The sequence below is a fragment of the Nerophis ophidion genome, linkage group LG03, assembly GCF_033978795.1.
Source record: "Nerophis ophidion isolate RoL-2023_Sa linkage group LG03, RoL_Noph_v1.0, whole genome shotgun sequence".
Classification (NCBI taxonomy): domain Eukaryota; kingdom Metazoa; phylum Chordata; class Actinopteri; order Syngnathiformes; family Syngnathidae; genus Nerophis; species Nerophis ophidion.
In genome coordinates, this window is record NC_084613.1 from 88,324,675 (window position 1) to 88,352,108 (window position 27,434).

Here is a 27,434-nt window from a genome sequence, read left to right on the forward strand (position 1 = left end):
GTTATTTCATATGTTGACAACAAACAAAAATCCTGACTTTGGAGCAATGATCACGGACTCTAGTTTTTGCCTCTTTTAGATGCAATGTTATTTGGGACTTATGACCTCACTTCTTCACACCTCCTCATGTGGAAGATACTTTTCCTTCATGTCTCAAGAAGGGTAGAAAAACAAGAACACACACACACACACACACACACACACACACACACACACACACACACACACACACACACACACACACACACACACACACACACACACACACACACACACACACACACGACGCAAGAAGGCCAAAAAGTAGGCGTAGATTTGCCAGATGCCAGCTCTTCTCGCAGCTTTGGTGGAGGTGTGTGATGGAGAAACATGATGGAGGTGTGTGATGGAGAAACATGATGGAGGTGTGTGATGGAGGTGTGTGATGGAGGTGTGTGATGGAGAAACATGATGGAGGTGTGTGATGGAGGTGTGTGATGGAGGTGTGTGATGGAGGTGTGTGATGGAGGTGTGTGATGGAGGTGTGTGATGGAGGTGTGTGATGGAGGTGTGTGATGGAGGTGTGTGATGGAGGTGTGTGATGGAGGTGTGTGATGGAGGTGTGTGATGGAGGTGTGTGATGGAGGTGCTAACTAGCTAGAGCAGTAAAAAGTCCAACACGCTGAAATAAAAGTGGTGACAAACACCAGTGAGCTTCAACAAAAACATTTTTTAATCCACGAGGACGGACGTCAAATAAATACATTTACAAAAAAATCACATTGAAAAAAATGCATCCTGGGGTTCCTACTAAAAAAAATGCTGATGTCCTTTTTTTGTTGCCCTTATAGCACCGCTCTCTCTATGATCTATGTCCTTTTTTTATTGCCCTTATAGCACCGCTCTCTCTTTCATTTATGTCCTTTTTTTGTTGCCCTTATAGCACCGCTCTCTCTTTCATTTATGTCCTTTTTTTGTTGCCCTTATAGCACCGCTCTCTCTATGATCTATGTCCTTTTTTTATTGCCCTTATAGCACCGCTCTCTCTTTCATTTATGTCCTTTTTTTGTTGCCCTTATAGCACCGCTCTCTCACTATGATCTATGTCCTTTTTTTGTTGCCCTTATAGCACCGCTCTCTCTCTATGATCTATGTCATTTTTTTGTTGCCCTTATAGCACCGCTCTCTCTATGATTTATGTCCTTTTTTTGTTGCCCTTATAGCACCGCTCTCTCTTTCATTTATGTCCTTTTTTTGTTGCCCTTATAGCACCGCTCTCTCTATGATCTATGTCCTTTTTTTATTGCCCTTATAGCACCGCTCTCTCTTTCATTTATGTCCTTTTTTTGTTGCCCTTATAGCACCGCTCTCTCTATGATCTATGTCCTTTTTTTATTGCCCTTATAGCACCGCTCTCTCACTATGATCTATGTCCTTTTTTTGTTGCCCTTATAGCACCGCTCTCTCTCTATGATCTATGTCATTTTTTTGTTGCCCTTATAGCACCGCTCTCTCTATGATTTATGTCCTTTTTTTGTTGCCCTTATAGCACCGCTCTCTCTCTATGATTTATGTCCTTTTTTTGTTGCCCTTATAGCACCGCTCTCTCTATGATCTTCCTTTTTTTGTTGCCCTTATAGCACCGCTCTCTCTCTATGATCTATGTCCTTTTTTTGTTGCCCTTATAGCACCGCTCTCTCTATGATTTATGTCCTTTTTTTGTTGCCCTTATAGCACCGCTCTCTCACTATGATCTATGTCCTTTTTTTGTTGCCCTTATAGCACCGCTCTCTCTATGATTTATGTCCTTTTTTTGTTGCCCTTATAGCACCGCTCTCTCTCTATGATTTATGTCCTTTTTTTGTTGCCCTTATAGCACCGCTCTCTCTATGATCTTCCTTTTTTTGTTGCCCTTATAGCACCGCTCTCTCTATGATCTATGTCCTTTTTTTGTTGCCCTTATAGCACCGCTCTCTCACTATGATCTATGTCCTTTTTTTGTTGCCCTTATAGCACCGCTCTCTCTATGATTTATGTCCTTTTTTTGTTGCCCTTATAGCACCGCTCTCTCTCTATGATTTATGTCCTTTTTTTGTTGTCCTTATAGCACCGCTCTCTCACTATGATTTATGTCCTTTTTTTGTTGCCCTTATAACACCGCTCTCTCTCTATGAACTATGTCCTTTTTTTGTTGCCCTTATAGCACCGCTCTCTCTATGATTTATGTCCTTTTTTTGTTGCCCTTATAGCACCGCTCTCTCTATGATTTATGTCCTTTTTTTGTTGCCCTTATAGCACCGCTCTCTCTATGATTTATGTCCTTTTTTTGTTGCCCTTATAGCACCGCCCTCTCTCTATGATTTATGTCCTTTTTTTGTTGCCCTTATAACACCGCTCTCTCTATGATTTATGTCCTTTTTTTGTTGCCCTTATAACACCGCTCTCTCTCTATGAACTATGTCCTTTTTTTGTTGCCCTTATAGCACCGCTCTCTCTATGATTTATGTCCTTTTTTTGTTGCCCTTATAGCACCGCTCTCTCTATGATTTATGTCCTTTTTTTGTTGCCCTTATAGCACCGCTCTCTCTATGATTTATGTCCTTTTTTTGTTGCCCTTATAGCACCGCCCTCTCTCTATGATTTATGTCCTTTTTTTGTTGCCCTTATAGCACCGCTCTCTCTATGATTTATGTCCTTTTTTTGTTGCCCTTATAGCACCGCCCTCTCTCTATGATTTATGTCCTTTTTTTGTTGCCCTTATAGCACCGCCCTCTCTCTATGATTTATGTCCTTTTTTTGTTGTCCTTATAGCACCGCTCTCTCTCTCTCTGATTAATGTCCTTTTTTTGTTGAACTTCTTATACTCCTTATTTATAGCACCAAGAAGTCGACTTCGCCTAGAAAAACCCCGCCATGAAATATTGCACACGGCCTCACAAAACCTCCACGACTGTGACACGCAAACCGAAGAATCAGCTGAATATTCAAATACGGTGTTACTGTTCAAACTGCGGCCAAACATGTTAAATGAAACCTCTTACCTTTTTGTTTTTAATGAATATTTAGGCCTACTGTATTTTAATGTTGGCGGGAAAAACTAAGAACAAAGTGAACAACATTGGCTTATGTGCGGCTGTAGGCGACCTGCTCGGTGCACACTGCTTTGAATGTGACTCTGATTTTGGGTCTCAGTATGTAAAAGCGCCATATAAATATAATCCACTTCATTTAATTCTATTTCATCCATTTGAAGTCAGGTTGCAAACAGGAAGGAGAGTAGCAGTTTGTCAAAAGTGTTATTTCAAGTGCACAAAAAATGGATTCACATCAGAACCACGAATCTTACTCGTCCTTATTCTAATTCGGTTTATGACTTTCAAAATTCAACGTACAATACAGACCGAATGTGTGGACACACCTTCTCATTCTGTGTGTGTTCTTTATTTTCATGACTATTTCCATTGTAGATAGTCACTGAAGGCATCACAACTATATTACATGATTGGCAATAAAAGTTAAAAATAGTGTTGGACTTTGTGTGATTTATTCTGAAAGCAACATTACATAATATTACTTTCATTTGTTTTCAAGTAAAAAAAAAACTTATTTTCAAGGTCTGGCAGCACACACCTCGGTCAATGTGTGTTCTTTATTTTCGTGACTATTTACATTGTAGATTGTCACTGAATGCATCAAAACTATTTTATATGATTGGCAATAAAAGTTAGAAATATTGTTGGACATCAAAACTACGACACCTGTGAAGTGAAAACCATTTCAGGTGACTACCTCTTGAAGCTCATGGAGAGAATCCCCTGCCACACCTTCACAATAAGTTTTGTTTAAGTCATATTATGTATTGTAGCCTCCAGAATAAAAGAAGTCCAACAATATTGTTAACTTTTATTGCCAATCGTATGATATAGTTTTGATGCCTTCAGTGACAATCTACAATGTAAATAGTCATAAAAATAAAGAAAACGCATTGAATGAGGTTTGAAAATAAGTTGTTTTTTTACTTGAAAACAAATGAAAGTAATATTATGTATTGTAGCCTCCAGAATAAATCACACAAAGTCCAACACTATTTTTAACTTTTATTGCCAATCATTAATATAGTTTTGATGTGACAAGCTACAAAGTAAATAGTCCTGAAAATAAAGAACAGACATTGAATGAGAAGGTGAGTCTAAACTTTTGGTCTGTACTGTAAGTGAGTTTCAAAATAAAGCAAATGTATTGTTACTTGACGCTGATGTCTCTACTTTAACAGCCATAAAAAGATTAGAACCCACCCAAATAGTACTCTATATTCATCCATCCATTTTCTACCGCTTGTCCTTCTTGTTATACTACTTTCATTTATGTTCACATAAAAAAACAAAAAAACAACAACTAATTTTTAAGTCGTGGAGACTTTTATTTTATTGTGTAGTAACAGTGGGAGCGACTTCCTTGTTCATTTACGCAATCTGGTCCACTTCCTGTGCTTTCACTTTGACCAACTGCGCCTGCGAGTGCCGTCGGGACCGCATCGGGACCACATCAGGACCCTATCGGGACCACATCAGGACCCTATCGGGACCCCATCGAGACCGCATCGAGACCGCATCGGGACCCCATCGGGACCACATCAGGACCCTATCGGGACCACATCAGGACCCTATCGGGACCCCATCGAGACCGCATCGGGACCGCATCGGGACCGCATCAGGACCCCATCGAGACCACATCGGGACCGCATCGGGACCCCATCGGGACCCTATCGGGACCACATCGGGACCACATCGGGACCCCATCGGGACCGCATCGGGACCACATCGGGACCACATCGGGACCCCATCGGGACCGCATCGGGACCCAATCGGGACCGCATCGGGACCGCATCGGGACCGCATCGGGACCGCATCGGGACCGCATCGGGACCCCATCGGGACCCCATCGGGACCACATTGGGACCCCATCGGGACCGCATCGGGACCCCATCGGGACCGCATCGGGACCGCATCGGGACCGCATCGGGACCGCATCGGGACCGCATCGGGACCCCATCGGGACCGCATCGGGACCCCATCGGGACCATATCGGGACCACATCGGGATCACATCGGGACCACATCGGGACCATTTACACGGGAGTCTGCTAAATATCATATTTTACTCGCAGTGTAAACAACTGGAAACAAATCTGGTTTTGCCAAAATCTTTGGCCTGCAGTGTAAACTCAGTCTAAGTTTACATGTTCAAAGTTTCACTATTTTCTTACACTTTATTAAGCATTTCTTATATATTCCTTATTTTTGTTATTGTTACGAGTCGTTTTACAATCATGTTTACATTGAGGGTTTTGACCTTTCCTTCGTATTATGGTAAATGTCAACATTTAAACAAATGTTTACATTTAATGGTGCTTGTTGTACTTAGGTCATTAAAAAACTTCAGTTATTATCGATATCGACCGGTGTAAAACACTTGTATCGTGATACAGTTCTCAGCAGTATCGCCCAGTCCTAGTCTGTGTGTTATGTAAGATACTTTCTGATAAACAACCAGCTCATTTTCTGCTTGACCACAACAACAAACATTATGTCGCATGGATTTGGAATCGAGAATCGATAATTAAACCTGAATCGAATTGTCACCCCAGGAATCGGAATGGGATCAAATCATGATACAGTTTTCAGCCGTATCGCCCAGTCCTAGTCTGTGTGTTATGTAAGATACTTTCTAATAAACAACAAAAATTACGATGCATAGATTCTAAATGGAGAACTGTGTTGAATCGAGAATTGATTCTGAATCGAATCGGAACTGGATCAAATCATGATACAGTTTTCAGCCGTATCGCCCAGTCCTAGTCTGTGTGTTATGTAAGATACTTTCTAATAAACAACCAGTTCATTTTCTGCTTGACCACAACAAACATTATGTCGCATGGATTTGGAATCGAGAAGCGATAATCAAATCTGAATCGAACCGTCACCCCAATAATCGGAATGGGATCAAATCGTGATACAGTTCTCAGCCGTATCGCCCAGTCCTAGTCTGTGTGTTATGTAAGATACTTTCTAATAAACAAGCAGCTCCTTTTCTGCTCGACCACAACAACACAAATTTTGTCGCGTAGATTCAGATTCGAAAATCGAGAATCTATTCTGAATCGAACCGTCACCCCAATAATCGGAACCGGATCAAATCGTGATACAGTTCTCAGCCGTATCGCCCGGTCCTAGTCTGTGTGTTATGTAAGATACTTTCTAATAAACAACAAAAATTACGATGCATAGATTCTAAATGGAGAACTGTGTTGAATCGAAAATTGATTCTGAATTGAATCGGAACTGGATCAAATCATGATACAGTTTTCAGCCGTATCGCCCAGTCCTAGTCTGTGTGTTATGTAAAATACTTTCTAATAAACAACCAGCTCATTTTCTGCTTGACCACAACAACAAACATTATGTCGCATGGATTCGGAATCGAGAATCGTGTTGAATCCAGAATAGATTCAGAATGGAATGGTCCCCCCAGGAAGGGAATGACCCAGCTGAGTCTGTGATATCATTTGTGAGGCCGAGCACAGTAGATGTCCAGAAGAAAGTCAGTGAAAGGACAAACTGGATGCAAACTAATGATGACATCATTATGTGTACACCATCATATTTGGAATGTCAATGGAAGGGAAGAAAGCTCCTAAATGAAAGTGAAAGTAGTTTGTGTGCCTCAGAGATGAAAAGAAGACAAAGCAACCTTCTCTTTCTCTCCGAGTGTAAACGAGCCCTCGGCCGCTAGTTTGGCAAAGATGTGTTGAAGTGTGACGATTCCCTGAGACTCACACCAGACCAAGTCTGGCACAGGACCGGGTCTTGTTTGCTTGGCTTTGAAGCAGGGGTCACCAACACCAGGTCGCCCGCTGGCCTGTTCTAAAAATAGCTCAAATAGCAGCACTTACCAGTGAGCTGCCCCGATTTTTTAAATTGTATTTATTTACTAGCAAGCTGGTCTCGCTTTGCTCGACATTTTTAATTCTAAGAGAGACAAAACTCAAATAGAATTTGAAAATCCCCCAAAATATTTGAAAGACTTGGTCTTCACTTGTTTAAATAAATTCATTTATTTTTTTACTTTGCTTCTTATAACTTTCAGAAAGACAATTTTAGAGAAAAAAAACAACCTTAAAAATGATTTTAGGATTTTTAAACACATATACCTTTTTACCTTTTAAGTTCCTTCCTCTTCTTTCCTGACAATTTAAATCAATGTTCAAGTAATTTTTTTATTGTAAAAAATAATAAATACATTTTCATTTAATTCTACATTTTAGCTTCTGTTTTTTCGACGAAGAATATTTGTGAAATATTTCTTCAAACTTATTATGATTAAAATAAAAAAAAATATTCTGGCAAATCTAGAAAATCTGTAGAATCAAATTTAAATATTTTTTCAAAGTAATTTAAATTTCTTTTAAAATTTTTGTTCTGGAAAATCTAGAAGAAATAATGATTTGTCTTTGTTAGAAATATAGCTTGGTCCAATTTGTTATATATTCTAACAAAGTGCAGATTGGATTTGAACCTATTTAAAACATGTCATCAAAATTCTAAAATTAATCTTAATCAGGAAAAATTATTAATGATGTTCCATAAATTTTTTATTTTTTCAAAAAGATTTGAATTAGCTAGTTTTTCTCTTCCTTTTTTTCAGTTGAATTTTGAATTTTAAAGAGTCGAAATTGACGATAAACTATGTTTCAAAATTTAATTAGATTTTTTTTCCTGTTTTCTCCTCTTTTAAACCGTTCATCTGTTTTTTTCAACATTTATTCTCTACAAAAAACCTTCAGTAAAAGGAAAAAAAATGTATGACGGAATGACAAACAGAAATACCCATTTTTTTATATCTATAGATTTATTTATTAAAGGTAAATTGAGCAAATTGGCTATTTCTGAGAATTTATTGAAGTGTGTATCAAACTGGTAGCCCTTGGCATTAATCAGTACCCAAGAAGTAGGTCTTGCTTTCGAAAAGGTTGGTGACCCCTGATCTAAAGGAACCCCGGTGCGCTTCGGTCTGGACCTCTTCAGAACCTCCCAGACCTGGTGTGCCTCGGACAAGTGGACCAATCAGGGTCAAATAGCAGAATACACAAATACACCTGCATGTTCTATACTCATGGGAAGCGATACAGTACCAATTCCTGGTACCTAGGAAGCGATACCGGTACCAATTTTGCGTATTTTAGTGTGTGTTAATAAATATTGTTTTTGATAATAGAATAAAACACTTTTATCGCAACATTTAAACATGAGCTGATTATGCTAACTGCTAACCAGTATCTTTTTTCAGTATCACGTGTCTGACTCTTATTTTTCAAGTATGACATTAAGTTCCACAAATTAAGTCTGTTGTTGTGCCCTAAAAAGTATTAAGACTGTACTTAGTTACATGCATCTGTGTTGTGGTTTTTGCTAACTAAATTGGGAGGCGTTGAAATCACCAATGCTAATCAGTAGCATGTTAGTGGCAAAGCCAATGTATGTTAGCATCAAGCTAGCGCGTTTTTTGGAAAAGTGAAACCTGACTTTAATCACGTTGGAGCACTTTTTTTTAGAGTCGATTTCTTTGTTGGCATTGTTGGATTTGCCTGGTCGGACCAGCAGGATTTGGTCAGTCTCTAGGATTTGGTCAGTCTCTACTAAACGGTACCAATTGGTACTTTTTGGGCTTATGTGTAAATACATTTTTAGTTTGTATAATAATAAAAATAATAAAATCTTTTTTTAAATCTCTCACTGCGCTTATAACTGTGATGTTCAGTTTAGGCATGGGTTCTTTCAAATGGACCAAACGTATCCCACGGGTACTACTGGGGACCTTTTCATGTAATATTTTGATACCTTTTGTAGCACGGGACTTGGCGCTGGCCCAAGACTCGTGCCAACAAAGTAAGGGTGTCTCATAGAAAGCACTCAAAACTACAGTCAGGCTACACCTAAATAAAAAGTGCTAGCTTAATGCTATTTTACATTGAATATGCCATATACATGCTAAGAATTAGCATTAGCGATTTTAAATGGCAATTTCAATACCCCCAAATATGTCAATTTTTCCATCTAGTCCAGTCCTTACTTACCCATCCCTAGTCCAGTTTGATCTTATTTGCGTACATTTCTGAGTATCATTTGCAAGTACGCAATCATTTCAGTCTGTCCTAAGTGTGTTGCCGTAGTCAGGAAGTAGTCTTTGCCATTACGTCTTGTCTTATGTTGAACCCGACAAAAGTGTTGATACCGTAAATATTGCACTCACCACACGGTATTCATTGACAAATCTGGGGGCGTTGAAGTCGCCATGTAAAATTGCTAATGCTAATGGTTAGCATGTATATGGCATGACCAATGAGCTTTGAGCTAGTGGAGCCTTACTTCTGAGCGTTTTCTACCAAGATTGTAACAATAGTTACAGGCTGCAAATACGCCAAGTTCCGACTCTGCAACCGGACGTAAAGTATCCAAATATTAGATTTTACGTGAGTTACAGAATTAGGTTGGTACTTCCATCCAGTCTAGTCTATAGTTACCCATCCGTAGTCCAGTTTTATCTTATTTCCGTACACTTCTGAGTGTCATTTGCATGTATGAATTAATTTCAGTCTGTCCTAAGTGTGTTGCCGTAGTCAGGAAGTAGTCTTTGCCATTACGTCTTGTCTTATGTTGAACCTGACAAAGTCTTTATAGCATAAATATTGCACTTACTTCACGGTATTCATTGACAAATTTGAGGGCATTGAAATCGCCATGGAAAATCGCTAATGCTAATGGTTAGCATGTATATGGCATATCCAATATAAATGAGCTTTGAGCTAGTGGAGCCTTACTTCTGAGCGTTTTCTACCAACAGTTACAGGCGCTTTGCTACAAATACGCCAAGTTCCGGACGTGCAGCAAAGGTATCAAAATATTCGATTTTAGGTCGGTACCTCAGTACAGTCCAGTCCTTACTTAGTACTTACTGCACAGGTTTTGGTGCCGTGCCAAAAATACCAGAGCGCAGACTAAAGTGCGCAGTGAGTCAAAAGTTGGACCTGAAACCGAGTACTAGTGTGAATGCAGCCTTCAAAGGCCACCAGGTACTTCAAAAATCTAAACACGGACGCAGCCATCAAAGTCTACCAGGTCCTTCAACGATCTAAACCCAGTATCAGTGTGAACGCAGCTTTGAAAGTCCACCAGGTCTTTCAACGATCTAAACCCGAGTACTAGTGTGAACACAGCTTTCAAAGTCCACCAGGTCCTTCAACGATCTAAACCCAGTATCAGTGTGAACGCAGCCTTCAAAGTCCACCAGGTCCTTCAAAGATCTAAACCCGAGTACTAGTTTGAACGCAGCCTTCAAAGTCCACCAGGTCCTTCAACGATCTAAACCCGAGTACTAGTTTGAACGCAGCCTTCAAAGTCCACCAGGTCCTTCAACGATCTAAACCCGAGTACTAGTTTGAACGCAGCCTTCAAAGTCCACCAGGTCCTTCAAAGATCTAAACCCGAGTACTAGTTTGAACGCAGCCTTCAAAGTCCACCAGGTCCTTCAACGATCTAAACCCGAGTACTAGTTTGAACGCAGCCTTCAAAGTCCACCAGGTCCTTCAATGATCTAAACCCGAGTACTAGTGTGAACGCAGCCTTCAAAGTCCACCAGGTCCTTCAACGATCTAAACCCGAGTACTAGTTTGAACGCAGCCTTCAAAGTCCACAAGGTCCATCCCTTCAAAGAAAGCGGATGTGAAAATAAGAGGACATAAACAAACTTCCACGAATTGAATCCATGTTGGGTGCGGAGCTCTCAGCTTTGGACCCAGTTCTGCGCCGACGTCTGTTTGGCGGCGGAGAAGCCCCCCGGGTTGATGTTGGCATTGTGGGCGGCGTCGAAGCTGAGGTCCAAGCAGTCGGCCTCCATCAGCTCGTTCCGGATGATGGAGTCCATGTCGCACTCCAGGCTCCCGTTAAAGACCTCCAGGTCTAAGTCGGCGGGAAAGCGGTCCTGGTCCTTCCCGGGAGACTTCAGGTGCTTGGCCCCGCCGTTATTGGCTTGCCAGGCGGGCGGGTTTTGGGCTTGGCCGGCGCCGCCGTGGTCCTTGCGCAGCAGGAGGGCGTTGCGGCGGGAGTTCTGCAGGGCGATGGCGGCGCTGGCCTGCGACATGAGCGGGTCGGACTGCGTGAGCATGACGTTGCTGTGGTCCAGGCTGAGGAGGTCCTGCAGGGTCTGGTGGTTGCTGAAGTGCGAGGCGCAGGAGAAGGTGGTCTGCTTGTTCTCCTGGATGGTCTGCATGGGCGACTGGCGCAGGCTGGTGATGGACGGCGGGCTGAAGAGAGGATTGGGACCGTAGCTTCCCACCGGACTGCCGAGTCCGCCTCCCGAGCAGCTGAAGGTGAACACGGCGCTTCCCTGACCTTTGTCCTCCTCGCCGGGAGGAGGCTGCTGCGCCGCCGTCAGGCTGATGTTGTCCAAAAGGTCGTCCATCAGGTTGTCGGACAGGCCGTCGTTGAGGTTCATGGTCCCCGCCAGGTCGGAGAGCCCGGCGGGCACGGTGGAGGGCGACATGCTGCTGGGGCTGGAGTACAACATGGGGGACAGGGGGGAGCTGTCGGCGGGGACCTCGTCCAACTCCAGGTTGGCCAGGATGGGCGACAAGCGGCCGCTCAGCGTGCTGGCGTTGGAGTTGGTCCGCGAGCGGAAGTCGGTCCAGGCGTCCAGCTCGTCGCTGCTCCGGGAGGTGGGACTCCCCGTCCACTTGGAGAGGCTCTCGGAGCTGCCGTCCTGGGCGGCCTGCAGCGAGGCCTTCTTCTTGGTGGCCCGGCCCCGGGCGCCCTTGATGTACTTACTGTTGTCCATGGAGACGGCGCGGCGCCGCGGCGCTTTGCCCCCTTTGCCGCCATCCGGGTTGACCATCCACCAGGAGCTCTTGCCCGTGCCTTCGTTCTGGACTTTGACGAAGCGGCTGTGGAGGGACAGATTGTGCCGGATGGAATTCTGGAAGGGACGACCAAAAAAAGTAGTCAGGACGACAAAAAGGAACCCGACGCCGCTTTCGACGGTCGGGACAGAAGTTGTCAAACTAAGCGCAGTACTCCACGGCAACCAGCAGGGGCGTCAACTGTGCCAAATGAAGACGACGAGGGTAAGTTAAGCCACACGATTTGAATCAGAAGTACTTTATTCATCCCAGAGGGGAAATTGAGATTTTCAGCACAATCCCATTGAAGATCAGACAAACATTACAGGGAGACAGAACAGGATCACCGCCAACTTACGGCGCTCCTTAGAATAAAAAGGTGAGAAACAGGTAAATGTTGGGGAGAGTAAAAAATATCAGTCAAAGGCTGGACTCCAGGGAGGGGTCCAGACTTAGGCCAAGGGGAAAAAAATGCATAGCCATAGCACATATACACATGTTACATAGAATCAACAAAACTTGCAACAGAGGGGAAGGAGTGAGAGGTATGGATTACTTTGCATTGATTCAATTGTAATCAGTGTGTTTGATGGTCTACCTGTCAAACCCGATCTTCGACATCACAGGTGGTTTTCACTGAGGGCCACATGGCAGTTGTTTGGCCCCAGAGGGCCATTTTGAACAATTATTATATCTAGATTTTTGTTTTTTAACTAAAATTTAAAAAATATGGTACATTTTTAAAGTAAATTCAATTTTCATTTTTTATATTTCTGAAAATTGATTTTTTTTTTAATGGTAAAAAAAGGCAGAAATGTAATGCTAAATTTACTCCTTTTTTTTACTGTAAAGAAAAAAAATGCAATTTTACAGTAAAATCTGGCACCTGAGCTTTGTTTTGTACCGCGAATCAACAAGTGTAGATTTTAGTGTGTATTACTGTAAATACCAAAACGTCACCACAGTTTATTACTGTACAAATTTTCATGTGAGAAAAATGCTGTAAAAAACACAGTAAATTTTACACTTTTACCATGAAACTACTTTTAAATTGCAAAATTGTTGCTAAGCTAGCATGATGTTACATGTATTGTTAGCATGTAGCTCACATAGCCATGCTAGTGTTGCTAAGCTAGCATGATGTTACATGTATTGTTAGCATGTAGCTCACATAGCCATGCTAGTGTTGCTAAGCTAGCATGATGTTACATGTATTGTTAGCATGCAAGACAGGACCCGCCCCTGCACTTTGTGAAAGTACTGCGCTCCTACTTCCTCACAGCCTGGCCGTGTTACGGAAACAAGAGTTCAGAATGTTCACAGATTCTACACCCTCTCATTGAACAAATATCTAAAAAAGAATTTTTTATTTTTTATTTAATTAATTAAAAAAATATATGTATTTTATATATTATCACATAAATTATATATAAATATATATTTTGTATACTAATTCTATATATATATTGTATATTTTTTACATGTCATTAACAACATATTTTATAAATACATACCTAATTAATTAATTATAGATTTTTTTACATTTCATTTACAACAGTCATATATTTTATATTTTAATTATATATTAATAATAAATTATATATTTTTACATTTCATTTAAAAAATAATTATATACTTTATATATCAATTATATATTATTTAATTGTATGTATTTTTTATTTCACTAAAGAAATATATATTTTATATATTAATTATTTATTTTCTACATTTAAAAAAATAAGTGAAGTGAAGTGAATTATATTTATATAGCGCTTTTTCTCAAGTGACTCAAAGCGCTTTACATAGTGACACCCAATATCTAAGTTACATTTAAACATTTATATTTTATATACTAATCATATATTAATTGTATATTTTGTACATTTCATTAAAATTGTTTTTATATATTAATTATATATTATTAATTATATATTTTTTACATTTCATTTGCAAAATAATTATATACATTATAAATGAATTGTGTATTTTTAAATGTTATTAAATAAACATATATATTTTATATATTAATTATATTTTACGAATTAACTATATTTTTTACATTTAATAAATAGATATTTTACATACTAATGATGTATTGTATATTTTTTACATTTCATTTAAATATTGTTCATATATTATAAATTACTAATTAGTTATATATTTTTTACATTTGATTTAAAAAATATATTTTATATTTTTTACATTTCATTTAAAAAATAATAATATACTTTATATATCAATTATATATTATTTAATTAATTGTATAATATACATGTTTTAATTGCATTACAAAAATTATATATTTTATATATTATTTATATATTATTAATTATATATTTTATATTTGATTTAAAAAATATATTTGCAAACTAAATGTCATATTTTTTTTTATGTGTTAAAAACCTATTTAAAATGTGTTAAATGAAATTACATATTTAAAAAATATAACTTATTCAATAAATTCTATGAACAATTATATTTAGTATTCTCATTTCTGTATATTTTTCAAAAATTGTCTTCTATCTACAATCAAAAGGTCATCTGAGTAGAAGTATCACCATGATCGCGATACAGGTGACGAGGCTGGAAACTTATCCCGATACAAGTTGATATCGATGATTGATATTTTTTTCAATAAAGACCAGGATGATAAATGTCAACATTTTTATTACAAATGTTGACTTGTAACATCTTTATATTAACAACAAACTTTAAGACACAACAATTGTAGCTTTGACAAATGATTAGGTGTCACTGTTCGATTCCCGCTGCTGCACATTGCAGACACGTACCGTGCCGCCCACATGCCGTCTGAGAGGATAAATCCTTCCCCTCCCCCACACCCCGCTCCTGATGTTGACCCACATTCTTCTAGTCAGCTGATTGATGCTCACTAGGACCTTGTAGTTTGTCACGTAGCCTCAATGTCTTTTACTTTTTCAAGTCAATGGAATAAGTCATGCTAGTCTTGCTAACCTAGCATGATGTTAAAATGTAATGTTAGCATGTAGCTTACATAGTCATGCTAACGTTGCTAACCTACAATAACGTTAAATGTATTGTTAGCATGTAGCTCACATAGTCATGCTAGCATTGCTAAGCTAGCATGATGTTAAATGTATTGTTAGCATGTAGATCACAGTCATGCTAGTGTTGCCAATCTAGCATTATGTTAAAATGTAATGTTAGCATGTAGCTCACATAGCCATGCTAGTGTTGCTAACCTAGCATGATGTCAAAATGTAATGTTAGCATGTAGCTCACAAAGTCATGCTAGCATTGCTAACCTAGCATGATGTCAGAATGTAATAATAAATAAAATAAATAAATATAAATGGGTTGTACTTGTATAGCGCTTTTCTACCTTCAAGGTACTCAAAGCGCTTTGACACTACTTCCACATTCACACACACATTCACACACTGATGGAGGGAGCTGCCATGCAAGGTGCCAACCAGCACCCATCAGGAGCAAGGGTGAAGTGTCTTGCTCAGGACACAACGGACGTGACGAGGTTGGTACTAGGTGGGGATTGAACCAGGGACCCTCGGGTTGCGCACAGCCACAATTATAATTCCATCATCTTTTGGCGCGGTACACCTTCCACATTTTTCATCCAATTGAAAGTGTTCCAACTTCAAACTGTGACGATTATTTGGGAATTGTGGGCTTTCCTTTGACAAATTCCAAAAATTCCCAGATTTCCTGGGACATTTTTCCCGTTCAAAATGAACTGGCCATTTTTCAAACTTCCACTATTACCACATTTTTCAACCCATTCAAAGCATTCCACCTTCAACATATTCCAATCATCCTTTTTTCCAAATTAAAAAACATTCCAGGAATTCCCAGTTTTCAAAATCCTATTTTCACTGTTTTCTGGCAACTATTCCTCCCACATTTTTCAAGTGTTCCACCGTCCAAACATTCCTCTTAATCAGGACAAAAAAACAGTTAGTTTTTTTTAACTCGAAAAATTCCCGTTTTTTCTGAAATTCCAGTAATACCATTTTTCAGTTAAAAATGTTACATCAAAATTTCTCGACCGTTTTGAACAATTCCAGCACCAACCAATTCAGCTCATTCAGGACATTCATGCTCATAATCACTTTTTTTAAATGCCGCTTTCCCCAAATTTCCAGGAAGTTCCCATTGAAAAGAATGTGACAGTTTTCCAAGTTGCACAATTCCCACATTTTTTTAAGTTATTCAAACTATTCCAACATCAACACATTCCACTCATTTCCACATTCAACACATTTCCGGAATTTCCCATTTTCTGGTAGCCTATTTCCAACCTTAAGTTTGACAACTCCTTTCACATTTTTCAACCGTTTTACCGTCAAAACACTCATAGTCAGGACAAAAACTAAGTTGGTTAAGGAACTAGAAAAAATATTTTTTCTTGAATTTCCAGGAATTTTTCAATTAAAAACTGTTACTAATTCAACATTTCTTGACTGATTTAAACAATTCCAACACCAACTAATTCAGGACATTCATGCTCCTAATCATAAAAAAAAAAAACATTTTTCCCAAATTTCCAGGAAGTTCCAATTAAAATGAATGTGACAATTTTCCAAGTTGCACAATTCCCACATTTTTTCAAGTTATTCAAACTATTCCAACATCAACACATTCCACTCATTTCCACATTCAACACATTTGCGGAATTTCCTATTTTCTGGTAGCCTATTTCCAGCCTTAAGTTGGACTACTCCTTTCACATTTTTCAACCGTTTTACCGTCAAAACACTCATAGTCAGGACAAAAACTAAGTTGGTTAAGGAACTAGAAAATAATATTTTTTTCCCGAATTTCCAGGATTTTTTCCATTAAAAACTGTTACTAATTCAACATTTCTTGCCCGAATCAAACAATTCCAACACCAACTAATTCAGGACAATCATACTCCTAATAATTTAAAAAAAAAAACAGTTTTTCCCAAATTTCCAGGAAGTTCCCATTGAAATGAATGTGACAAGTTTCCAAGTTGCACAATTCCCACATTTTTCAAGCTATTCAAAGCATTCCAACATCAACACATTCCACTCATCCTGGACATTCAAACTAACACTTTCCCAAGTTCCAAGCCAAATTTTGGTTTCCTGGAAATTACAAACGCTTCAACATTCAAACCATTCCAACATTCAAACTATTCTTACATTCATTCTACATTCTTGGCAAAGGAAGTTGGTAAAGAAACTAGACAAATTCCTGGTTTTCCCGAAATTCCAGGAATTTTTCTTATCAAAAACTGTTACTAATTCAACTTTCTTGACCGATTTAAACCATTCCAACACCAACCACTTCAGCTCATTCACGACATTCATGCTCCTAATCATAAAAACAAAACAAAAACGTGTTTCCCAAAATTCCAGGAAGTTCCCATTGAAATGAATGGAACATTTCTCCAAGTTGCACAATTCCCACATTTTTCAAGCTATTCAAAGCATTCCAACATCAACACATTCCACTCATCCTGGACATTCAAACTAACACTTTCTCAAGTTCCAAACCAGATTTTGGTTTCCTGGAAATTACAAACGCTTCAACATTCAAACTATTCTTACATTCATACTACATTTTTGGTAAAGGAACTAAAAAAATTCCTGGTTTTCACGAAATTCCAGGAATTTCTCTATCAAAAACTGTTAATAATTCAACATTTTTTGACCGATTTGAACAATTCCAACACCAACTAATTCAGCTCATTCAGGACATTCATGATTCTAATCATTTAAAAAACAACCAGCTTTTCCCAAATTTCCAGGAAGTTCCCATTGAAATGAAGGGGACAATTTTCCAGGTTGCACAATTCCCACATTTTTCAAGCTATTCAAAGCATTCCAACATCAACACATTCCACTCATCCTGGACATTCAAACTAACACTTTCCCAAGTTCCAAACCAAATTCAGGTTTTCCTGGAAATTCAAACTGTTCAACATTCAAACTATTCCAACATTCAAACTATTCTTACATTAATACTACATTTTTGGTAAAGGAACTAAAAAAATTCCTGGTTTTCACGAAATTCCAGGAATTTCTCTATCAAAAACTGTTAATAATTCAACATTTTTTGACCGATTTGAACAATTCCAACACCAACCACTTCAGCTCATTGAGGACATTCATGCTCCTAATCATTTTCCAAAGAATCCCACTCTTACCAAATTTCCAGGAAGTTCCCATTAAAATAAATGGGACATTTTTCCAGGTTGCACAATTCCCACATTTTTCAAGCTATTCAAAGCATTCCAACTTCAACACATTCCACTCATCCTGGACATTCAAACTAACACTTTCTCAAGTTCCAAACCAGATTTTGGTTTCCTGGAAATTACAAACGCTTCAACATTCAAACTATTCTTACATTCATACTACATTTTTGGTAAAGGAACTAAAAAAATTCCTGGTTTTCACGAAATTCCAGGAATTTCTCTATCAAAAACTGTTAATAATTCAACATTTTTTGACCGATTTGAACAATTCCAACACCAACTAATTCAGCTCATTCAGGACATTCATGCTTCTAATCATTTAAAAAACAACCAGCTTTTCCCAAATTTCCAGGAAGTTCTAATTAAAATAAATGGGACATTTTTCCAGGTTGCACAATTCCCACATTTTTCAAGCTATTCAAAGCATTCCAACTTCAACACATTCCACTCATCCTGGACATTCAAACTAACACTTTCCCAAGTTCCAAACCAAACTCCAGTTTTCCTGGGAATTCCAACCCTCCAACATTCCAACATTCAAACTATTCTTACATTCATACTACATTTTTGGTAAAGGAACTAAAAAAAATCCTGGTTTTCACGAAATTCCAGGAATTTCTCTATCAAAAACTGTTACTATTTCAACATTTCTTGACCGATTTGAACAATTCCAACACCAACCACTTCAGCTCATTCAGGACATTCATGCTCCTAATCATTTTCCAAAGAATCCCACTCTTACCAAATTTCCAGGAAGTTCCCACTTAAAAGAATGGGACATTTTTCCAAGTTGCACAATTCCCACATTTTTCAAGCTATTCAAAGCATTCCAACATCAACACATTCCACTCATTTCCACATTCAACACATTTCCGGAATTTCCTATTTTCTGGTCGCCTATTTCCAGCCTTAAGTTTGACTACTCCTTTCACATTTTTCCACCGTTTTACCGTCAAAACACTCATAGTCAGGACAAAAACTAAGTTGGTTAAGGAACTAGAAAAAAATATTTTTTTCCCTAATTTCCAGGAATTTTTCCATTAAAAACTGTTACTAATTCAACATTTCTTGACCGATTTAAACAATTCCAACACCAACTAATTCAGGACATTCATGCTCCTAATCATAAAAAAAAAAAAACATTTTTCCCAAATTTCCAGGAAGTTCCAATTAAAATGAATGTGACAATTTTCCAAGTTGCACAATTCCCACATTTTTTAAAGTTATTCAAACTATTCCAACATCAACACATTCCACTCATTTCCACATTCAACACATTTGCGGAATTTCCTGTTTTCTGGTAGCCTATTTCCAGCCTTAAGTTTGACTACTCCTTTCACATTTTTCAACCGTTTTACCGTCAAAACACTCATAGTCAGGACAAAAACTAAGTTGGTTAAGGAACTAGAAAATAATATTTTTTTCCCGAATTTCCAGGATTTTTTCCATTAAAAACTGTTACTAATTCAACATTTCTTGCCCGAATCAAACAATTCCAACACCAACTAATTCAGGACAATCATACTCCTAATAATTTAAAAAAAAAAACAGTTTTTCCCAAATTTCCAGGAAGTTCCCATTGAAATGAATGTGACAAGTTTCCAAGTTGCACAATTCCCACATTTTTCAAGCTATTCAAAACATTCCAACATCAACACATTCCACTCATCCTGGACATTCAAACTAACACTTTCCCAAGTTCTAAACCAAATTTTGGTTTCCTGGAAATTACAAACGCTTCAACATTCCAACATTCAAACTATTCTTACATTCATTCTACATTTTTGGTAAAGGAACTAAAAAAAATCCTGGTTTTCACAAAATTCCAGGAATTTCTCTATCAAAAACTGTTACTATTTCAACATTTCTTGACCGATTTGAACAATTCCAACACCAACCACTTCAGCTCATTCAGGACATTCATGCTCCTAATCATTTAAAAAACAACCAGTTTTTCCCCAAATTCTCAAATTTCCAGGAAGTTCTAATTAAAATGAATGGGACATTTTTCCAAGTTGCACAATTCCCACATTTTTCCACCTATTCAAAGCATTCCAACATCAACACATTCCACTCATTTCCGGGATTTCCTGTTTTCTGGTCGCCTATTTCCAGCCTTAAGTTTGACTACTCCTTTCACATTTTTCAACCGTTTTACCGTCAAAACACTCATAGTCAGGACAAAAACTAAGTTGGTTAAGGAACTAGAAAAAATATTTTTTTCTTGAATTTCCAGGAATTTTTCAATTAAAAACTGTTACTAATTCAACATTTCTTGACCGATTTAAACAACTCCAACTATTCAAGGACAATCATACTCCTAATCATAAAAAAAAAACGTTTTTCCCAAATTTCCAGGAAGTTCCCATTGAAAAGAATGGGACATTTTTCCAGGTTGCACAATTCCCACATTTTTCAAACTATTCAAAGCATTCCAACATCAACACATTCCACTCATCCTGGACATTCAAACTAACACTTTCCCAAGTTCCAAACCAGATTTTGGTTATCCTGGAAATTCAAACTGTTCAACATTCTAACTATTCTTACATTCATTCTACATTTTTGGTAAAGGAACTAAAAAAATTCCTGGTTTTCACAAAATTCCATGAATTTCTCTATCAAAAACTGTTACTATTTCAACATTTCTTGACCGATTTGAACAATTCCAACACCAACCACTTCAGCTCATTCAGGACATTCATGCTCCTAATCATTTAAAAAACAACCAGCTTTTCCCAAAATTCTCAAATTTCCAGGAAGTTCTAATTAAAATGAAGGGGACAATTTTCCAGGTTGCACAATTCCCACATTTTTCAAACTATTCAAAGCATTCCAACATCAACACATTCCACTCATCCTGGACATTCAAACTAACACTTTCCCAAGTTCCAAACCAAATTCTGGTTTCCTGGAAATTACAAACGCTTCAACATTCAAACCATTCCAACATTCAAACTATTCTTACATTCATACTACATTTTTGGTAAAGGAAGTAAAAAAAATTCCTGGTTTTCACGAAATTCCAGGAATTTCTCTATCAAAAACTGTTAATAATTCAACTTTTTTGACCAATTTGAACAATTCCAACACCAACCACTTCAGCTCATTCAGGACATTCATGCTTCTAATCATTTTCCAAAGAATCCCACTCTTACCAAATTTCCAGGAAGTTCCCATTGAAATGAAGGGGACAATTTTCCAGGTTGCACAATCCCCACATTTTTCAAGCTATTCAAAGCATTCCAACATCAACACATTCCACTCATCCTGGACATTCACACTAACACTTTCCCAAGTTCCAAACCAAATTCAGGTTATCCTGGAAATTCAAACTGTTCAACATTCAAACCATTCCAACATTCTAACTATTCTTACATTCATACTACATTCTTGGTAAGGGAAGTTGGTAAAGGAACGAGACAAATTCCTGGCTTTCCCAAAATTCCAGGAATTCCTCTTATCAAAAACTGTTACTAATTAAACTTTTCTTGACCGATTTAAACCATTCCAACACCAACCACTTCAGCTCATTCACGACATTCATGCTCCTAATCATAAAAACAAAACAAAAACGTGTTTCCCAAAATTCCAGGAAGTTCCCATTGAAATGAATGGAACATTTCTCCAAGTTGCACAATTCCCACATTTTTTAAGTTATTCAAAGCATTCCAACATCAACACATTCCACTCATCCTGGACATTCAAACTAACACTTTCTCAAGTTCCAAACCAGATTTTGGTTTCCTGGAAATTACAAACGCTTCAACATTCAAACTATTCTTACATTCATACTACATTTTTGGTAAAGGAACTAAAAAAATTCCTGGTTTTCACGAAATTCCAGGAATTTCTCTATCAAAAACTGTTAATAATTCAACATTTTTTGACCGATTTGAACAATTCCAACACCAACTAATTCAGCTCATTCAGGACATTCATGCTTCTAATCATTTAAAAAACAACCAGCTTTTCCCAAATTTCCAGGAAGTTCCCATTGAAATGAAGGGGACAATTTTCCAGGTTGCACAATTCCCACATTTTTCAAGCTATTCAAAGCATTCCAACATCAACACATTCCACTCATCCTGGACATTCAAACTAACACTTTCTCAAGTTCCAAACCAAATTCAGGTTTTCCTGGAAATTCAAACTGTTCAACATTCAAACTATTCCAACATTCAAACTATTCTTACATTAATACTACATTTTTGGTAAAGGAACTAAAAAAAATCCTGGTTTTCACGAAATTCCAGGAATTTCTCTATCAAAAACTGTTACTATTTCAACATTTCTTGACCGATTTGAACAATTCCAACACCAACCACTTCAGCTCATTCAGGACATTCATGCTCCTAATCATTTTCCAAAGAATCCCACTCTTACCAAATTTCCAGGAAGTTCCCACTTAAAAGAATGGGACATTTTTCCAAGTTGCACAATTCCCACATTTTTCAAGCTATTCAAAGCATTCCAACATCAACACATTCCACTCATTTCCACATTCAACACATTTCCGGAATTTCCTATTTTCTGGTCGCCTATTTCCAGCCTTAAGTTTGACTACTCCTTTCACATTTTTCCACCGTTTTACCGTCAAAACACTCATAGTCAGGACAAAAACTAAGTTGGTTAAGGAACTAGAAAAAAATATTTTTTTCCCTAATTTCCAGGAATTTTTCCATTAAAAACTGTTACTAATTCAACATTTCTTGACCGATTTAAACAATTCCAACACCAACTAATTCAGGACATTCATGCTCCTAATCATAAAAATAAAAAAAACATTTTTCCCAAATTTCCAGGAAGTTCCAATTAAAATGAATGTGACAATTTTCCAAGTTGCACAATTCCCACATTTTTTAAAGTTATTCAAACTATTCCAACATCAACACATTCCACTCATTTCCACATTCAACACATTTGCGGAATTTCCTGTTTTCTGGTAGCCTATTTCCAGCCTTAAGTTTGACTACTCCTTTCACATTTTTCAACCGTTTTACCGTCAAAACACTCATAGTCAGGACAAAAACTAAGTTGGTTAAGGAACTAGAAAATAATATTTTTTTCCCGAATTTCCAGGATTTTTTCCATTAAAAACTGTTACTAATTCAACATTTCTTGCCCGAATCAAACAATTCCAACACCAACTAATTCAGGACAATCATACTCCTAATAATTTAAAAAAAAAAACAGTTTTTCCCAAATTTCCAGGAAGTTCCCATTGAAATGAATGTGACAAATTTCCAAGTTGCACAATTCCCACATTTTTCAAGCTATTCAAAACATTCCAACATCAACACATTCCACTCATCCTGGACATTCAAACTAACACTTTCCCAAGTTCCAAACCAAATTTTGGTTTCCTGGAAATTACAAACGCTTCAACATTCCAACATTCAAACTATTCTTACATTCATTCTACATTTTTGGTAAAGGAACTAAAAAAAATCCTGGTTTTCACAAAATTCCAGGAATTTCTCTATCAAAAACTGTTACTATTTCAACATTTCTTGACCGATTTGAACAATTCCAACACCAACCACTTCAGCTCATTCAGGACATTCATGCTCCTAATCATTTAAAAAACAACCAGTTTTTCCCCAAATTCTCAAATTTCCAGGAAGTTCTAATTAAAATGAATGGGACATTTTTCCAAGTTGCACAATTCCCACATTTTTCCACCTATTCAAAGCATTCCAACATCAACACATTCCACTCATTTCCGGGATTTCCTGTTTTCTGGTCGCCTATTTCCAGCCTTAAGTTTGACTACTCCTTTCACATTTTTCAACCGTTTTACCGTCAAAACACTCATAGTCAGGACAAAAACTAAGTTGGTTAAGGAACTAGAAAAAATATTTTTTTCTTGAATTTCCAGGAATTTTTCAATTAAAAACTGTTACTAATTCAACATTTCTTGACCGATTTAAACAACTCCAACTATTCAAGGACAATCATACTCCTAATCATAAAAAAAAAACGTTTTTCCCAAATTTCCAGGAAGTTCCCATTGAAAAGAATGGGACATTTTTCCAGGTTGCACAATTCCCACATTTTTCAAACTATTCAAAGCATTCCAACATCAACACATTCCACTCATCCTGGACATTCAAACTAACACTTTCCCAAGTTCCAAACCAGATTTTGGTTATCCTGGAAATTCAAACTGTTCAACATTCTAACTATTCTTACATTCATTCTACATTTTTGGTAAAGGAACTAAAAAAATTCCTGGTTTTCACAAAATTCCATGAATTTCTCTATCAAAAACTGTTACTATTTCAACATTTCTTGACCGATTTGAACAATTCCAACACCAACCACTTCAGCTCATTCAGGACATTCATGCTTCTAATCATTTTCCAAAGAATCCCACTCTTACCAAATTTCCAGGAAGTTCCCATTGAAATGAAGGGGACAATTTTCCAGGTTGCACAATCCCCACATTTTTCAAGCTATTCAAAGCATTCCAACATCAACACATTCCACTCATCCTGGACATTCAAACTAACACTTTCCCAAGTTCCAAACCAAATTCAGGTTATCCTGGAAATTCAACATTCAAACTATTCTTGCATTCATTCTACATTCTTGGTAAGGGAAGTTGGTAAAGGAACTGGACAAATTCCTGGTTTTCCTGAAATTGCAGGAATTTCTCTATCAAAAACTGTTACTAATTCAACTTTTCTTGACTGATTTAAACCATTCCAACACCAACCACTTCAGCTCATTCAGGACATTCATGCTCCTAATCATTTAAAAAACAACCAGCTTTTCCCAAAATTCTCAAATTTCCAGGAAGTTCTAATTAAAATGAAGGGGACAATTTTCCAGGTTGCACAATTCCCACATTTTTCAAGCTATTCAAAGCATTCCAACTTCAACACATTCCACTCATCCTGGACATTCAAACTAACACTTTCTCAAGTTCCAAACCAAATTCAGGTTTTCCTGGAAATTCCAAGCCTCCAACATTGAAACTATTCTCACATTCAGTCACTATTTGACTTCACTTCAGCATCCCTTGAGGACTCGCCTCTTCCAGGTGATATTTCCTCGGTTTTGGCCCCCAAAAGGTGTGACTTGGACTGATGTGCGTGTGAGTTCTCTCACCTTCCACCCGGCCGAGCTGTTGCTGTCGCCCTTGTCCTTGAAGTATGGCACGGAGCGGACCATCCAGTCGTAGATCTGGGACAGAGTCAGTCTGCTGTCGGGGGAAGACTCGATGGCCTGCGTGATGAGGTCCGCGTAGGAGGAATTCCCCCACGCGTTCCTGCGGGCCGAACACTTCCTCGCCGGCTGCGGGGCCGCGGCCGCCGGCGCCAGTTGAGCCGAGGGAGGCGAGCCCTCCTCGGCCTCGTCCGGCGGCCGCGGGGTCTCTCCTCTCAGCCCCTCCTCGTCATCCTCTTCCTCCGGGATGACGTCATTCGCCCCCGCTTTCCCCGCGCCACAGTCCGGACGGGGCAGCGGCCAGGTGCAGGAGCGCGGCCGCTTCTGGGGCTCGAAGTCCGGGTCGATGTCCACCTTCTCCTCGGCCATGCTCGGCGCGGCGTCACTCGGCTCGCATTCCATCAAGCGCCGCGCGGCATGCCGAAGCAGCGAGCATCGTCCGCCCCCCCCGGTGGTCCTCGTCGCCGTGCGTGGGGGTCTCTGCTGGGCGGCCACCCGGAGCTCATTCACTAATTGCACCGCAACACCTCATCCTTCATCTTGCACAACTCTGCTGCCATCTTGCTCATCTTCATCCTCCTCCTCCTCCTCGCCAACAAAAAGCACTGCAGAAATGTGGCCCCGCCCACTCAGCAGCTCGCGGGAACGTGGGCAACATCCTCCACGGTCATGATGCAAGCATGTCATTCAAGGTAGGGGGGGGGGGGGGGGGTGAAGCAGCCTCCTCCTCCTCCTCTCCTGGACCGCCGACAGTACGGAGATGAAAAGTGACGTCATGCTCTCGCTGCAGTGCACGGGGATGCCCAGCAGGGGGCGTTCAAAGGCTCGTGTGGGATATTTTGCCCACTAGTGCAGATGCAAAAACACATGAAAACAAGAGGGGAAACATAAAAGAGCTAAAACAACCAGCTGCCAACCTCAGTGGCGCAATTTCTAAACATAGCTACAAAAGTAAAAAAAAAAAAAAAGAAAAAAAAAGAGCAACAACTAATGAATATTGCACAGAGTAAGCCATTTGTACAGACAACTACAAAAGTAAAACAAAAAAATGAGCAACAACTAATGCATATTGCACAGGGAAGGCCCGTTCTATATCCATTCATCCATCCATTTTCTACATACAGCTACAAAAGTAAAAAAAAAAAATTTGAGCAACAACTAATGCATATTGCGTAGAGTAGGACATTTCTACATACAGCTACAAAAGTAAAACGATAAAAACTAAAAAAAAGGAGAACAACTAATGCATATTGCACAGAGTAGGACATTTCTACATACAGCTACAAAAAAGTAAATAAAATTAAAAAAGAGAAACATCTAATGCATATTCCAGAGAGTTAAGCTATTCTACATACAGCTACAAAAGTAAAAAAAAAAAAAAAGAGCAACAACTAATGCATATTGCACATAGTAAGCCATTTCTACATACAGCTACAAAAGTCAAACAATGAAAAACAAAAAAAAAGAGCAACAACTAATGCATATTGCACAGAGTAGGACATTTCTACATACAGCTACAAAACTGAATAAAATAAAAAAATAGCAACAACTAATGCATATTACAGAGAGTAAGCTATTTCTACATACAGCTACAAAAGTAAAACGATAAAAACTAAAAAAAAGAGCAACAACTAATGCATATTGCACAGAGTAGGACATTTCTACATACAGCTACAAAAAAGTAAATAAAATTAAAAAAGAGAAACATCTAATGCATATTCCAGAGAGTTAAGCTATTCTACATACAGCTACAAAAGTAAAACAAAAAAAAAGAGCAACAACTAATGCATATTGCACATAGTAAGCCATTTCTACATACAGCTACAAAAGTAAAAAATATAAACCTCTATGTTGTTCTGACTTAGACCAGGGCCTGAGTAGCGGCGGCAGCGGCCAAAGGCGGACCCGACCAACGCTGCTTGCAGCTTTAAAAAAAAAAAAAAAAAAAAAAAAAGAGCAACAACTAATGCATATTGCACAGAGTAGGACATTTATACATACAGCTACAAAACTGAATAAAATAAAAAAATAGCAACAACTAATGCATATTGCAGGGAGTAGGCCCTTTCTATATCCATCCATCTATTTTCTACATACAGCTACAAAAGTA

The 27,434-nt window shown here is 38.4% G+C and overlaps 1 protein-coding gene across 1 annotated transcript; it reads right to left on the reverse strand.

Moving 5' to 3' along the window:
* Nucleotides 1–689: 689 nt before the first annotated feature.
* foxo3a (forkhead box O3A) lies at nt 690–26,092 on the reverse strand. Its single transcript, XM_061896312.1, has 2 exons — nt 25,268–26,092; nt 690–12,005 (listed from the first exon to the last, which is right to left on the reverse strand). Exons 1-2 carry the CDS (start codon nt 25,724–25,726, stop codon nt 10,818–10,820), a joined length of 1,647 nt encoding a protein of 548 aa, XP_061752296.1. The 5' UTR covers nt 25,727–26,092; the 3' UTR covers nt 690–10,817.
* Nucleotides 26,093–27,434: the final 1,342 nt, after the last annotated feature.